At 32.7% G+C, this 16,403-nt stretch overlaps 1 protein-coding gene across 1 annotated transcript in view; it reads right to left on the reverse strand.

Annotated features, from left to right (window-relative positions):
- Window positions 1-2,603: 2,603 nt before the first annotated feature.
- Window positions 2,604-16,403, reverse strand: part of LOC128230828 (prion-like-(Q/N-rich) domain-bearing protein 25) — a 72,223-nt gene continuing 58,423 nt past the window's right edge. The window contains exons 15-16 of the mRNA XM_052943271.1: window positions 3,052-3,189; window positions 2,604-2,683 (exon numbers count right to left, since the gene is read on the reverse strand). Of these exons, the coding sequence (XP_052799231.1) occupies window positions 2,604-2,683; window positions 3,052-3,189 (218 nt within the window). The remainder of the gene's footprint in view (window positions 2,684-3,051; window positions 3,190-16,403) is intronic.

Genomic DNA, 16,403 nt, shown 5'->3' on the forward strand with positions numbered 1-16,403 from the left:
TAAATTTTAAAAGAACTGTATCAAACAACCTCGGTTCTTGCAACCTCGGTTTTTGGTAAAACACAATTGAATATAAATTTGATGGCGTTGTGTCGCCTGTCGGGAAGGCCAGTTCTTTTTAAACGAAATATAATATAATTTCTAATGATTACACGCTAAACTGTTTATTTGCATAACAAGATCGAGTATCATTATTTACTTCTTTATTATCAAAATATATAAATATAGTTTGTCGTATTTCGTTGTTGTGAAAAACCTACCACCCAAATATATAAATATAGGCATTTGACAAAGTGACTTTTTCATCGATATTTTTTTAACGTTTCATAGAAGTGGAAAGACAATGTAGAATTGAAATTTTATTTAAAATATTTCTCTGTTGATAAACGTGGTTTTTAAAATAATTAAAACTAAAACTATACCCATAGGACACGGATGTTGACACAATGATGCATTTGTCAGATGGATGTCGCTTGAAAAGTGTTTGACATAGTTATTGTATTGTTATTCCGCGCTGCGTTATAATAATATCTCCGCCTGTACATGTTTATGTCTGACAACATTATTTCAAGAGAACAACCTGGGATATTTTTAATGTACTTCAGTTATAGGAGTGTAAATAAAACTATAACGGAATTAATGAAATTTCTAAAACGTTTTAAAGTAAGGAATGTCGATAAACATGTTCATTATTCTTGTTTGCTACTTCGTTCTTAAATCTGTACGACTACAGTTTTGTTCGTGTTAATTGTTTTAGACGGATACAAACTTGCGTTACTAAAGATAAGTAGTGTTACAATATATAATCAAATGACTCTTAAGACATTGGGATTGGTCGGTGTTAGATGTGAAATCTGTGGCACACTGGCATGTCAAAGGATCACCGGAACAAACAGTATTGGGAATGCACTCCTCTGCATTTGCGCATGTCTTGGTGATTTTTGTTTTAGTAAACAGGTGTATGTAACATTTTTACAACAACACAATGCAAAATACTTGGACAATTATGAAATTTCTCAAATATTTAAAAGTAAAACACAAAAACATTTTTGTTGACTATGACGTTTCTATATTCGAAATGTTACAGTTTGTCATCTTCTTGCTTACTTAATACACCTACAAAAATTCGCGGTACTAAATATCAATGATGCACGAAAGAAGGATATATATAATTTACTAACTATTAAGACATTTCGTTTGGTCGGTGTTAGGTGTGAAATCTGTGGCACACTGGCATGTCAAAGGATCACCGGAACAAACCGTATTGGGAATGCACTCCTCTGCATTAGCGCATGTCTTGGTGATTTCTGTTTTAGTAAACAGGATTAATGTAACATTTTCACAACAACACAATGCAAAATACTTGGACAATTATGAAATTTCTCAAATATTTAAAAGTAAAACAAAAACATTTTTTGTTGACTATGACGTTTCTATATTGGAAATGTTACAGTTTGTCACCTTGTTGCTTACTTAATACACCTACAAAAATTCGCGGTACTAAAAAATTATGATGCACGAAAGAAGTATAAATAATTTACTAACTCTTAAGACATTTCGTTTGGTCGGTGTTAGGTGTGAAAACTGTGGCACACTGGCATGTCAAAGGATCACCGGAACAAACAGTATTGGGAATGCACTCCTCTGCATTAGCGCATGTCTTGGTGATTTCTGTTTTAGTAAACAGGATTTATGTAACATTTTCACAATAACACAATGCAAAATACTTGGACAATTATGAAATTTCTCAAATATTTAAAAGTAAAACAAAAACATTTTTTGTTGACTATGACGTTTCTATATTGGAAATGTTACAGTTTGTCACCTTGTTGCTTACTTAATACACCTACAAAAATTCGCGGTACTAAAAAATTATGATGCACCAAAAAGAAGTATAAATAATTTACTAACTCTTAAGACATTTCGTTTGGTCGGTGTTAGGTGTGAAATCTGTGGCACACTGGCATGTCAAAGGATCACCGGAACAAACAGTATTGGGAATGCACTCCTCTGCATTAGCGCATGTCTTGGTGATTTCTGTTTTAGTAAACAGGATTTATGTTACATTTTCACAACAGCACAATGCAAAATACTTGGACAATTATGAAATTTCTTAAATATTTAAAAGTAAAACACAAAAACGTTTGTGTTGACTAAGACGTTTCTATAATCGAAATGATACCGTTTGTCATCTTTTTTCTTACTTAATACACCTACAAAAATTCGCGGTACTAAAAAATTATGATGCACAAAAGAAGTATATATAATCTACTTACTCTTGAGACATTTTGTTTGGTCGGTGTTTGATGTGAAATCTTCGGCACACTGGCATGTCAAAGGATCACCGGAGCATACAGTATTGTCAATGCAATCCGATACCATAGTGCATGTCCCGGTGATTTCTGATTAAATATACAGAAAACATGTATCATAAATTGCACATAAAATGTTTGTCGTATTGTGTTGTGAACACCAAAAGAAAATATTTCTCTAGTGTCCATTTCACTTGTGAAATTAAGCTTTTGGTTCTCTCTCGTTGAAATAAATTACGATCTTACACTTGAAAATGATCCTCTTTTACAATATGATATACATGATGCATGCTACAGCTGTCGCGCTGGGTCGTTGTCCGTTATTATAGCCCCATTTTCTCCCAAAACCTCGTGAAACGTGGTTAGGAATTCTGTGTTTGTATAATCCAGTTAACATATTGGTCAATAAAAGGTGACTATTTCAAATCGTTGCAAACCGATTGATAAATGGAGGCTAGTTTTGTACCAAGAACCTGACAGCTTTAAAACATACCTAAATGATAAATGGTTGAGTTCTCCGATTTTCAGCAATGGCGAGCTAATTTTTCAAGTATGGTACGTTTTTTAATGCAGTTTGAAGCATTTAGTTGAATAAAGAATAGTGTTTACTTTTTTTTGCACGGTTATCATTGTATCCCTATTTTCAAAATGATGTTGCATTTCTTTAATCGTTTATTTCATTTATACACACTCTTTCAAATAAACTACTGCATACTCTGCCTTTTATAATATCACATACTTGCTTTGCAAATGTCGCCCTGTTGTGTATATCCGTCAGCACAGGAACATGTCGTAGCTCCCGTCGGACCTGAACACAGAGAGTTTGCGACGGTGGCCGTGCAATCTGTTAAATCTGTGCAAATACCACCGAGGGCCACTGTTGAAAAACACAAGACAATTATACAAAATGTAGACATTCCAAATGGGGACTTAATTTTCAAATTTTTAAGTCTGGCTGTTCTATCAACTTTTACTTTTAGATTAGATACAATAATTCTAGACAATGAGCGTATCAAATGTTACATATACTTTAGATATTATAACGGACCAGCTCTGACCACTATTGAATGATTGAACAATATTTGTGGATGCCCTTACTGCAAAATATATGATTCATATCTACTCGTTTAAGTTATAGACGTATGTTGATCATGACTGCGAAAACGCAATGATCCCAGCAGCGGGACATTTTCCGACCCCATGTGCATAATTTCAACAAAGTTAGAAAAAGATCTCTTGCAAAACTCGAAAAACCAACATTATAAGGTAAGCGTTTCTATAGAATGAGATGTAATTTAAATGAGACACTTTTATATCAGAAAATATGGCAATGAGACGGTCCCAGTGTCATGATTCATTTGCAGTATATGGTAGTGACGTATTTGTTTGCTGCTTTCATTTGAACTCAAACAATTTGTTGATAAATGTTGGGACAAAGAGTTTTAAGAAACTGGGTTAATCTCCCGGATAACTCCTGATACGTTGATCGCTCTAAGGCGGTAACTCCAACATTTATTAATAAATGTATTTTAATGCATGTTTGTCTGCAATTGTATACGTCTGTATTAGTCGTTTTCCTTAGTCTTTGTGTATTTGTTGGCTACTGGGCTTGTCATATTATTTCTATCGTAAAGAATTAGAAACAACATTTACAGTGTTACCCAATAATTATGTCATTAAACACCTCGGGTGCATTTAGTGATTTTTTTTCTCATTTATTTTCAAAATAAATCATATTTACATAATATATCAAAACATATATATATATATATATATATATATATGTTAAAACATCTCTATGTTGTATTGAAAAATAATTTCTATCTCACACACACGTACGCACGTACGAACGCACGCACGCACACACACACGCACGCACACAAACACACACACACACGCGCGCGCACACACACGCGCGCATACACACGCGCATACACACACACACACACACACACTCAGAGTGATGTCCCTGTTTTGTTTAAAATATTGCTTTATTTATATTCATGAGTAAAAATAATAATAAGATATGCATTGTTTAGGCTAAATGTGTCTCTTTTATATATTTTATATATATAGTTATTTAGAATATCGAGTACTTCCCATTTATTTCTGTGGGTTTCATACTTATCATTATTTAATGCTATTTGCTCTTCTATTTTGATTCTTAATTTCAGATAATGCAAAAATACATCGAAGGATAATTGTCTGTCATTACATTTTGATGAATTGATATAAGATTTCATTAAGATAATTAAAAAATTACAGATATTACTGTATATGCTTTTTTGACTATTCCCAATAGGGCTTCCTGTTTGTAAATTGTTATATTTATTGATGTCAATGTAATAAAGTTGTTTAGTTTACTGGTGAGATTTTTGACACTCCCAATATAAATGTTCAATTGATTCAACATTTGAGTGGCAGAAAGTACATAGACTGCAATCGACTAATTTGACTTTAAACAGAAATTTGTTGGTCGGTAATATTCTCATAAGGAATTTATAGTTGAAACAACGCAATGATGTATCTATCGTTGATTTGTAAATATTACTATTAATAGCTTTCCATTCCAGATCTTCACTAATTTCCAAAGTTTCTTTCCATTTTGCTTCTGAAATCGGTTTGAGAATATTATGCAACAAAATTGAATACAGAAGTTTATTTGTTTGTACTGATGTTTCAACTTTTTCTTTGAATTGTTGAGTATTAGCGTAAATAATCCCATCCGAAATCAGTTGTGTGTTTTATATGTAATGGAATTGATCGAACGAGTGTTTGATAGTTTATAAAATCTGTATTCCTTATGTTGTTGTATAGGTATTGTATTTGATTGAATTCGTAAAAATTGTTTGTTCTATAGTCGAAAATATGTTCAAGATACTTAATACCTTTTTCATACCATTGTTTGAAAAACAGAGTTTTTCCATTATTGTAAATTGTTTGGTTATTCCATATCACTGTCTTAGCTGTTTTTATTGAATTTGTGTCAAATATTTGCTTAATTTTACTCCAGGATTTGATGACATCATTTATGAATGAACCTTCTTTTGAAATTTTGTTTATTGTGGTATTGCCTAAGTCACAGTCAAAATCCAATTCATTTCCATAGTTAATTAGCTTCTTTTTAAGAAACATTTTCCATTGACTTTTGTTTTTGTCGTCTAAATATCTATTAGCCCAGACAGCTTTAATGGAGTTAAGAAAGAGTTCGACATTTGTAAGTTTTAGTCCACCGTTTTCATGGTTTTGGTACATAATATCTCTTTAATTTTGTCTGGCTTCTTGTCCCAAATGAGTTTAAAGATAGATGGTTTAATGTTTTCAATAATACACCTGGTTTGATTTGCGAGAACAGTGAATGGGTAGATGATTTTGGGCAATGCGTATGTTTTCACTACTGTAATTTTACCCATTAATGATAGTTTTCTATGTTCCCATTGTTTTAGAACTTTATGAAATTCTTCGACCTTTTTATTAATATTTTCGTCTATTGTTTTTTGTTTGTCATTGTAGAATATAATACCTAAAGCGGTTGAGCATTCTGAAGTCCAAATAAATTGTTTATTATTGCAGAACTTTATTCTTGTGTTTTTTAAGGTTCCCACTCTAAGAATGATGGATTTATTTTTGTTGAGGTTTAGACCAGAACATTTTGAAAAGGATTCTAATGAATTAACCAAAGACTTAAAAGAGTGGTCAAAGCCATCATTAAAATACGTTGCATCATCGAAAAGAGATCGTTTTATTTCTGTATCATCGATTTTAATACCCTTGATATTCTGTAGTCAGACCATCTGAACCAGGGCTTTTATTATTTTTCATATCTTTTAAAGCATTTCTGCATTCATATATTGAGAGTCGACCTTCGCATAAATTACTATCGAAATCTGGAAGTTTATCGTTGTTTGTGTTTATAAATGCATCTCTTATAATGTCTTCAAGGTTTAGGTTCTTACTATAGAGTTTTTTTATAAAATTTTACTTCTTCAATTAATGTGTTTTTAACTCCTGATACAATTTTATCATTCACTTTAAGTTTATACACTGTTTTTTTCTCAGAGTGTTTCTTCTCTAAAGAAATTTAGTGATTTTAACAAAAGTTAGGAAACACATATAGCAGATTACTAAAGCTAAAAGATAACTCAATGTTATGGTTTAAGACTGATAAACAAGCATATATCAATATGTTATTGCCCACCAGCCAAGCATTTTCGTTGACTTTGGCCATGCTGGAAAATTCCGTTTGGCACCCCACTCTCTAGATGAATAACGAGCAATAACGCGCCATGCATTGTTTCATTTAATGTATAGTTAAAGGAGGTTTAAGTATTCATTTTCAAGAATATGCAATGAAATATGTATTTCTAAAATAAATTTAACAATTTACAAATTTACAGAATTAAGATAAATGATGTTTTAAAACTTGATTTTAGAGGACCTATTTCACCACGTCAACATTGAACTGAAATAAGCACGACTTAGGATATTAGTGAACAACTTGCACGCGCTATTTGATGAAATTTAAAAGAGATATAAATATTTATGCGAAAAGCTACAGAAACAAGCTCAGTAGCAAATGTAAACAATAACAGTAGCGTTTTCTACGTCAATGTTTTCATGAGCTTCCATTGCGGATCGGAACATCCTCCACGAAAGGCACGTGCGTAAGTTGGTAACTAGCATTTCCGAGTAATTTTGAGATGTGTTTTTCGAACGTAAATAATATTAATTGTTTTAAATGTTCACTATGAAATGTTCTTTTAAGGGTTGTGATCCTTAAATTAGTTTAGAAATAAATATTTAATCGCGCTTAACTAAAATGCAGCGATTCAATTGTCACAAACAACAGTCAAAGTGAACATTAATGGCGCGTTTTTGCACGATGATAACAAAAGTTCTAACTGCCATAGAATTCACAGATCAGAATCAAAATGGCGACAATGTTGCTAAGGGACCAATCATTAAAAGCAACGAAGATTGACCCAATAGCAAATTATCATGAAAGAAAAATGACTTCAAAGTCAAGCTGACAGAGAAGCAAATTTGAAATATTAAGTTGAATTGAAAAGAATATTACTTTACTGTTGTGAGATGCTCTGCCAAATTTACGTCACAATTTTAGTTGTTTAGATCGAAGCAGGAATAATCAAGAGTACATAAACGTTTACCTGCATCAGTTGCCTCATAAAGCAATCCGATCAGAAGCCAATGTATCATCGTTGATGTTACACCTTTCTGTCGGTATATAATGAAAACAAATTACAAATAACCTTAAGCGTCCTATTTAGTCACTTAAGCCCGGTCATATCCAATGCCCTTATCCCGTTGTATAGCGAGTTGTAAATCTCAGTTTTATGTCTGGTAATACGAATAGATGTTTTTCCTTTCGTGATATTCAAGTAATTAATAAAAGTACTCCTACAAAACAGATATTATCAATATCAATTTTGTCGTTGCACAAGTTAAATGAAGACAACGACAAATACTTTAGTCGCGCATGTTATCAATTTTTGCAAACTTAATATTCTAGAAAAATAAGGATTGCACAGCACTAAATATATCAAATAAAACATATTGACGCTTAGTACAAATTGTCCTATTGCAATTTTTTAACATTTTGAAATAACAAAAATGTTATTATATCCAGCAAATATAAGTGTATGAACTAAGTGATGAAATAAGTGCTTCTTAAGATGTACCTACCTTATCCATTGGTCCGCCGATATTCTGCAATGCGTCAAGAAAATTACATCCATTATATACGTTATCCTATATTGATTGGTTACACCCCTTCTAAATCTTGGCGACGAAATGACTAACAGTGTATTGTTCACATGATCAAAGCTTATCTCAGATTGGCTGAATACATTTTAAGGATTTATCCAATGATTCACATGTAGGGTCCCCATTATTTACATAACAAGCACTTTTATTTGAAAGAGAGTTTGAACGAAGAACATAAATTTCTCAATGTCAGTTTTATTGAACACTTAATGTTACAAATTTATTTTTGTATGGAGTATACTCATTTGTTAAACACATCAGAAAGTATAGATATTTCGTGATAAAAATATGCCATTTAAACTTCTGCAATGGGCATTTATATACCGAGACACGAAAAAGGCGTCAATACAAACAGCCGATGGACGAGTAAGTTCGGGTCTCTGTAAAAACTGGAACTGCAGTTGGCCTTCCCTATATTGCCAGGATACCGCTTATTTATTCACGGCTGTTATGTATACCAACTACTAGAACACACTGAAAAATAATGCACGAAAGGGGAAATACCATTGTTACCATTTTTTTTTAATCTTTGATGAAATGTTTGCAATTTTAGAAGTGTTTCGTTGTTTATTTTTAAACAAATAACAAATGTAATTAGTTTTACTTTCATCGGTGAAAATGTAGCTTCTTGGTTTTTGTTAAACGTCACAATTACATTTTGATCAAACATGATTCCTGGCGCACCACAAGTTTCAGAAAGATCATTAAAGGTTAATCTGTTTTAAGTAAAATATTAAACAAACAAAAACAGTATGTATATATATTTATAACTGTTTTAGATAGTTGGATATCAATGAACATTTGGAGATAAAATTATATGACATTGAGACTTTCAGTTGAAATGTAATTTATTTAACACAGACGTTCAAATAGGTAATAAATTGCTGTCGACTGCCATTTATTGAATCTTGGTGGGAGCATCTTAAAAAAACAATCGTTTTAAAAATACTGTTCATGTATTTTTGCTATTTGATCATTTAGGCATCTTTCGCTGTATCCGTTGTTTATTGTGATACTTACTCAGTACGATATTTCTCGAAAGAAAAAAAAACAGACTAAGTAAATGAGGTTGTTTCGTTTGTTGCGAGCCTCGATATCAATCGATTTATATGCCACTGTTTTCAATAGTTCTGACTTGTAGTTGGTCACATAAACAACCTCATTTACCTTAATCTGTTATGATTTCATGTATTCAATGTTAAAAGATAATTGATTTGTTCAGAGGGCGATCCAGGATTTGAGGTTAAAAGGGTCGTAACTTCGGAACCGAAATTCACTTGGTGTAAAGTGTTGGCATGCGGGTTTGGGGTATGCTCCAAGAAAATATTTACAATAACTAGACAAAAAAGTGTATTATATAGCGTATTTTATTACCTTGTACCTCCTATATTGATATTAAAAGTAAATTTGAACGATTTTAGGGGAGTTGGGGTGGGGGCTGGTGTGTTGTGTATTGCTTTTGTTAGTGATTACTTGTAGCATTCTCACCGTACAATTCAGAATTAGTTATCATTTGTTTATATATTTTGGTTGAGTGCTGTTCTTTTTACAATAATAAACTATTTATTTTATCTATCAATAAAGTACCCTCGTAATTGTTCCTGTACTACCTTATATAATGTTAATTTTAACTAAAGTTTGTTCTAAATAAATTATTTGTCTGTTTTATGTCTAAACCAGATGCATATAACTGGCATTGGTGCTTGATTTAAACTTGGCTGCGTGAACTGTTCGAATTGGTTTAAACAATGTTGTTTTTTTAAATTGTATATATACAAAAAAATAAACATATTTACGGTGACATTAATACGAGAAAAATATAGAAACATATGCCATAAACAGCATAATCACGAAAAATTGAAAGAAAGCTATGACACTAAACTATGTCTCGGTTCTGTCACTATTTGAAGCCGCTTATACTGATGTCAAGGCTGTTATGATTTGCAGAACATTTCAACTTTTTATATTGTATCGGATGAGATATATGACAAACGTGCGAAGAAGTGGGATGTTATATGTACTGGACGTAGACAAAAACGAAAAGAACGGTAATAACTTTGGAAGGAAGTGGGGTAGGACAAGTCAGGTTAGTGGTGGACTCAAGTTATCTCTAATTCTGTAAAAGAAGACTGAAAGCCTTTATTTTGGCGAATGTAATGCTTACCGCGGTTAAATAACAGTATGTTTGTATGAAGGCAAACAGGCTGATAGAAAAATGATGTCTTTGGGTAACAGATTGGAAATTGATAAAATATTCGAATTATGTGTTTTCACACAATATGAATGCATGTAAAACACATTCTCGAACAGTTTCAATATATGTGGTATAAGATATTTGCTCAACATACATTTTGTAACACTATTGCATTTTAGTAGTATTAAGAGGCTCCGATCAACCTTAAGCTGAAAAGAAGAAAAAACGTCGGTTTTTCGGATTTCAAGTGTATGTCTTTAAATCAAGATTATGCCGTAAAACACATGAAATGTATGAATTGTATTACGTTTTTTCCATTTACTAGCAAAAGTTCACTTCCTCATTTTTATTCAAGCCAATATCGCGCGGAACTATTTTTATTACAAACACAAACAACATTTTCATCCAGCAATTTTTATGTAAGCAACCATGCCTCGTTTCACGACTTTAAACAGCAGCAGCAGCAGCAGCCTGAAGCAGCATAGGAGCGACAAAGAATCCAGTTGATGCACTTTTTAAATGCATGCCCTTTAACGAAATTAAAGTGGTGTAATTGTGTCATATTACTAATTGTATAGCATTTTAATCTTTCTATTTGCAAACCTTACTGTATTTCTTAAATTTGAAAATTGAAAAGCCGAAATCAAGTCAATATCAAGTCATGAACTTGATAAAATTCTAAGAATGACAGATGATGCATAGAGGGATTTTCACGTAGGCTAGCCATGTTAGAGGTCAATCGTCTTTCTTCAGAAGGTAAATCTAAACACGAGTATCCTGTTCTACTGTGTACCAGGTCAGGGATGGCAAAATGGATCATCATTATGTACTGATTGGATAGAACTATGTGTATAGGTTTTAAAAGGGTCTCTTAAATTGTATTATTGCATAAAATGTGTTTTTGGTCCGTTATCGTTGTGTTTTAAAAGGCAAAAACAGGCGTTATCGGTAGAAAACGTGCATTGTTCAGTGAATTCACGTGCCGTAAATGACCGGCTTTTTGTTTTACATTAGCACAATCAGGACCCTCATCATAACAACGTTAGCATAAATGGCTGTATACAAATATTATAGAAATGAAATAACCCACAGTTAACTTAGTACATATTTTCTTCTGAGTTGTATTCACCTTGATGGCTAATGTGTGTGATTTTTCTTCAGTTGTTTGACTTTTTGTTTGTTTTAAAAGCACGTCTGAAGTCAAAAACGTTTACCTCCTCCAAACTTTAATTATTTTTGTCGATTTTATTCAGAACAAACGACTTATATGGACATGATTCCATTACGTCTTGTGCTATGAACAAAGAATTTTCAAATTATTTTTTTCTCTGATGCTGAAGATGCATTTATCCAGAACATTTAAACATATTTTGGGGTTGAAATTAGATGCCAAAACATACAGATGTTAAAGTAGGAATATCTCGGTAAATAATTGAATACCCGATAGGTATTGTGTGTAAATAATTCAAGTAATCCAGTAAAATTCTAAAAAAAACACGACTTAACACAGAAAAAAAAATGGAGTCGGAACAAAAATGAAACTGTTGAATTATGTCGCGGCCCTTTTCGAGCTTAATGTTCAATGACATCCCTTGTGACGGCACACACGTACATGTTAAGGAAGTTATTTTGAACTAACTGTGTTTGCATTTTCATGACATTCAATAGCTTTTTTAAACACAAAAGTTACTCATTGTGTGAATTTTATGCAATAATAGTGATTATTTTTCGGTCGTTACGATCAGCAAAGGCCCGTGTATTAACCCTAAAGTCCATTAAACCTGATTCTTTTTTTTAAAAGAAATACAATTACTGGAACACACACCTTCTCCTGTATTTTTAAGCTAAATTTCACAAACTATTCTGTGAAAATTTGTTTTAAAAATATTGCAACTACTGGCTGATTCAACTGTGTAAAGTGTACGATCCGACGTCAGCCTTTCTTAAACCAGACGGAACAAACATATCCACTGTTATTATTTTATGAATGATTTATCGTATATTCGGAATGTTTCAACCTAAACTTAGAGTATTATCATGCCTCATCAGATAAAACAATTGTAACTCATGGTACTGTTTTAAATAAGTACAGCTTACTTTTTACACTTAGTATGCTTAAAATGAGTTCTTAAAGAACCATCCATTTTCTAGGCCAGAATTTTTGTTGATCTGAATTACTGGTTGTATTAGGCCTACTGAAAGCGTTGGTTTAACGTTTAAAGCAAGACAAAACGATAACTTTGGCCAAAAGTATGTTCACTGATCTTTAAACATAAACGTAAAACTGTAAACACGTTTCACTGTAATGTTGGCAAATTTCGCAAACAGTAAATGTTCTAAACAATCCTGGGTAAGTAAATGCCTTCCGCGGTACAATTAATATAGTCCCTTAAAAGTACAAATCCTGAAGCCGGAACAATACCTTTTTAATGTTAGGTACCGCTTTGGTAAGCCCCTTAAAAAGCAGAAACGTACACACTATACGAAACCAAAAAGAGTAAGCTTAGCTTGATCCTTATATGCAGCACTTTAATGACTGAAGAGCTTCGAGCCAGCGTATGTTCATATTACTGTATAACATAAGTTACTGTAATTAAAGTGGTACGAACCATGTAACTAAAATACCTTAAGAATCAGGTATTATAGTAGAAAAAGGAAGGCATTTTCCCAAAAGCAATGTGTTCGTCTTGAAAGTATATAATTTATTGTTTTATCCCTTAGTAATACTTAAATGGTATAGTTTCACATATCCAAAGTCAATCTTTTTATAATTTCAAACAGGCATTAACTCGACATCACCGACAAAACCGATATCACAAGTTCATTTAAAATGCCTAAAAAGCCCAAGCACATACATCTCATTTAATGAACGTTTGTTACATTTAAAGATGCACTCTTACTCCCAAATAAGATTTACCACAATTATTAATATTCTTTTAAGATTCCAAAAAGGTTGAATAAAGTTTCTTACGAAGGATACCGAGATTTGAAAGAAATGAGCATAAAACACTGTATGTCTACCTTATGAGACTATAGTCGACCACAGTAAACCTTAAAGCTTTCACTAATCATTATTTATTATTTTGCGCTTTCTGCTATTAAATACACGGTTACAATCTTGTTATCAGTAATCAATATTTTCCATAAATGCATTATTTAGTAAGTAAATAAAGGTTTATCAGTCAAAATTGATGTTTGTTATACATGTAAATGTATTGATTTTGAATGTCAATTAGATATGCACACAATTTTTTAATTCCCTTCACTGCATTATTGATTTATTCTTTTGTAACTATAGCAACATATTTGTACTGGGTTTTCAGGATTATTTACTTGACTCGGACTTTATGCGGTTTGCGAACCGGGCCAATTATGGTCCCTTGGTCATATTACCATGCAACGGCCCTGTTTTTGTCATGTATTAGACTCATATTTATTTATACATCTGCGTCATTTAATGAATTATGAAATCATTACCCACCAAGCTGATATATAATAGTTACATATCAGTGAGTATTTGCCTATATGCAAAATAGTTTATACGTTACTCGCACATTAGTTATGACACCTCTAATATTGCATTAAATAAACAGAGGCGTGAATTATGAATATCAGTTTACTTCGATAGCATTTAAAAGACCCTTGCAGCGATTTATATGCATCTTAAAGAACTATACGATAGCAATTAGGGTTTAAAAAGATTAGTGCTTCGTTTAAATAGCCTGTTGAATGATAACGCTGTAGCAACCATCCTGCGTTCGGTACAGTTTCCTTACTCAATTTGTGCACCAATCCGGTTTATTTATGACAAATTGTCTGATGTTTGTCTTGCAGATTTATTAACTTAAATAGACCAAATATTGACTAAGAGGTGCTGTGATATTGCTCTATGGAGCAGTTTTATTAAACGATCATAAATCACGACGTTATGCATTAGAAGTGGCTTTGCGTGTTTCGCTTTTGCTGAAATTCGTTTTAGGCTTGTCTTTGTAATTCAATTGGAATTCCTGCTCTATCCAACATGATATGAATTGTTCTCTTTAAATGAGGAGATTTATGAGGTTCTTCCAAAATTACTATTAAAGCTACTCGGCCTTTGCCTTGTTGTGCTGCTCTATTTTATGTAGGAAGCCAATGTTGAACTTTTACATGTACATACAGATGCTTTATATTCAATAATTATGGAACTTGATCAGAATAATAATACAGTCAAATATCGGTGCCACGATATCGCTTGCCTCGATATTTTTCTTTGCTCGAACGGGATAAAAAGGACCGATTTGTTTACTTTATCTTCATATAAAATACGATCAGATGACATAAAACCCAAGCGCAAGCTAGCGAAAGCATCCGGAATCATGTATTTTTCATATTCTATCATCTATAAACATTGATTGTTTCTTGTTTTGAATGAGAATATATATGTAAGAATGTGCAAGAATGGGTTGGAGGAACCAAACATTTTTTCTGCTTTTTTTCCAAATATTTATATCAATATAATCTATACGAGAATATGATTCTAACATGGTGAAAACATTTAATGGTTTTACTCATACATGGCTGTGAAGTGGTATAATCAGTTTAATACGTTATTGAATAGTGAAGTATTTTTTACACCCTGGGGCTCGGTTAAGCAATTTCTAAGTTTTCATGTGCTACGCAAATACATATGTACATGCATAGAAGAAAATGATCTCACCGTCCGTGCGTCCGTCCGTTCGGGTTTTTCGTGTCCGGCTGTAACTTTGTCAGCTGGCAGGGATTTTAAAATAACTATTATAATGCACATTTGTTCGGTGCATAAAGGCGACGTGTTTCGTGAAAAGACAAATATCCCTCACTCAAAGTTCAATGTCACACTTAGAGTTTAAATTATAAGGAATGCTGCATAAATGACAGGGTGTAGATGGTTGTGTCATAAAAATACAGCTAAAAACTTCACTGATTGGTTAATTATCATGCAACGGCCAGGTTCCGCCATGTATTTATCTGTAAATAATACCTGCGGTACCTAATGCATCAAGGAAACGCAACAAAACAAGTTTATATACACCAGTTACAGTTAAGTGATGTTTGACTAAATGCAAACTAGTTTATACAATCCTCGCACATGAGTTATGACACCACTAATCTTGCTCTTGCAACGCAACTAAATAAACAGAGGAATAAATTATAAAACCATGTTGATGCCAATTGCTTTCATGTGGCGTTCGATGTGATTTGTGAGCATCTTAAAGAACTATTAGATAACAAATGGGTTTAAAAGGATTATTTCACCGTTTTAATAGCCGCTTGAAGAATAACACTGCGACAGCTGACTTTCGGGGCGGTTATTTATACCGTTTGTTTACTACGAATTGAAATGTTCACCTGAAAAAGGTATTAACTTAAATACCAAAAATTGGGTTTAACTTTCTTTGACGTTGCCGCCTGGTGCAGTTTATGTTTTATCCTACGATCATTAATTAAGGACTTTGTGCAAAAAAAGTGGTTTCGCGTTTCAACTTTTCTTCAGTTCATTAAAGATTGCCTCTGCATTTCTTCTTGAATTTGATCTTTAGGCAACATAACATCAACGGACACTAATCATTCAGAAGTGCTTTGCAAATTTACAACTAAATTGATACTGGCCTGCAAAATGTTAATATATGGAAGCTCAAACATTAACTGTTTGTTTTATCTTTTACTTGCACATTGGGTAACAATTTGACTAAGCAATGGATCCACAAAACAACCCTGTTAACCATTTACGATACTAGAATTTTTCTATTTCATTTTAAGATTGTTTTTTATTTAACATTTTAAAATGGATCATATATGTTTGAACTTGCATAACTGGAAAGAGCTTAATGTTGACAACGTAAACATCTGGATTTTCAAGAAAAGTGTTATCGTTCCGGCAGGTTTGGGCAATGCTTTTACATATTTGTATCATTTTATTGACAAAAGGTTGCCCTATTATACAATTAAGATTTCTATTTGCTATATTCGATGCGCTAGGCTCAATTTTGAGAATATCGTAGTGCCTGTGTGTCTTTTGAAACTCGGACGCGGGCTTAGGAAGGGGTGTTGTCGGGACCCCCGACAGGGTCGTCGTAGAAATCTGTGATCTG

The sequence above is a fragment of the Mya arenaria genome, chromosome 4 (assembly GCF_026914265.1).
Source record: "Mya arenaria isolate MELC-2E11 chromosome 4, ASM2691426v1".
Lineage (NCBI taxonomy): Eukaryota > Metazoa > Mollusca > Bivalvia > Myida > Myidae > Mya > Mya arenaria.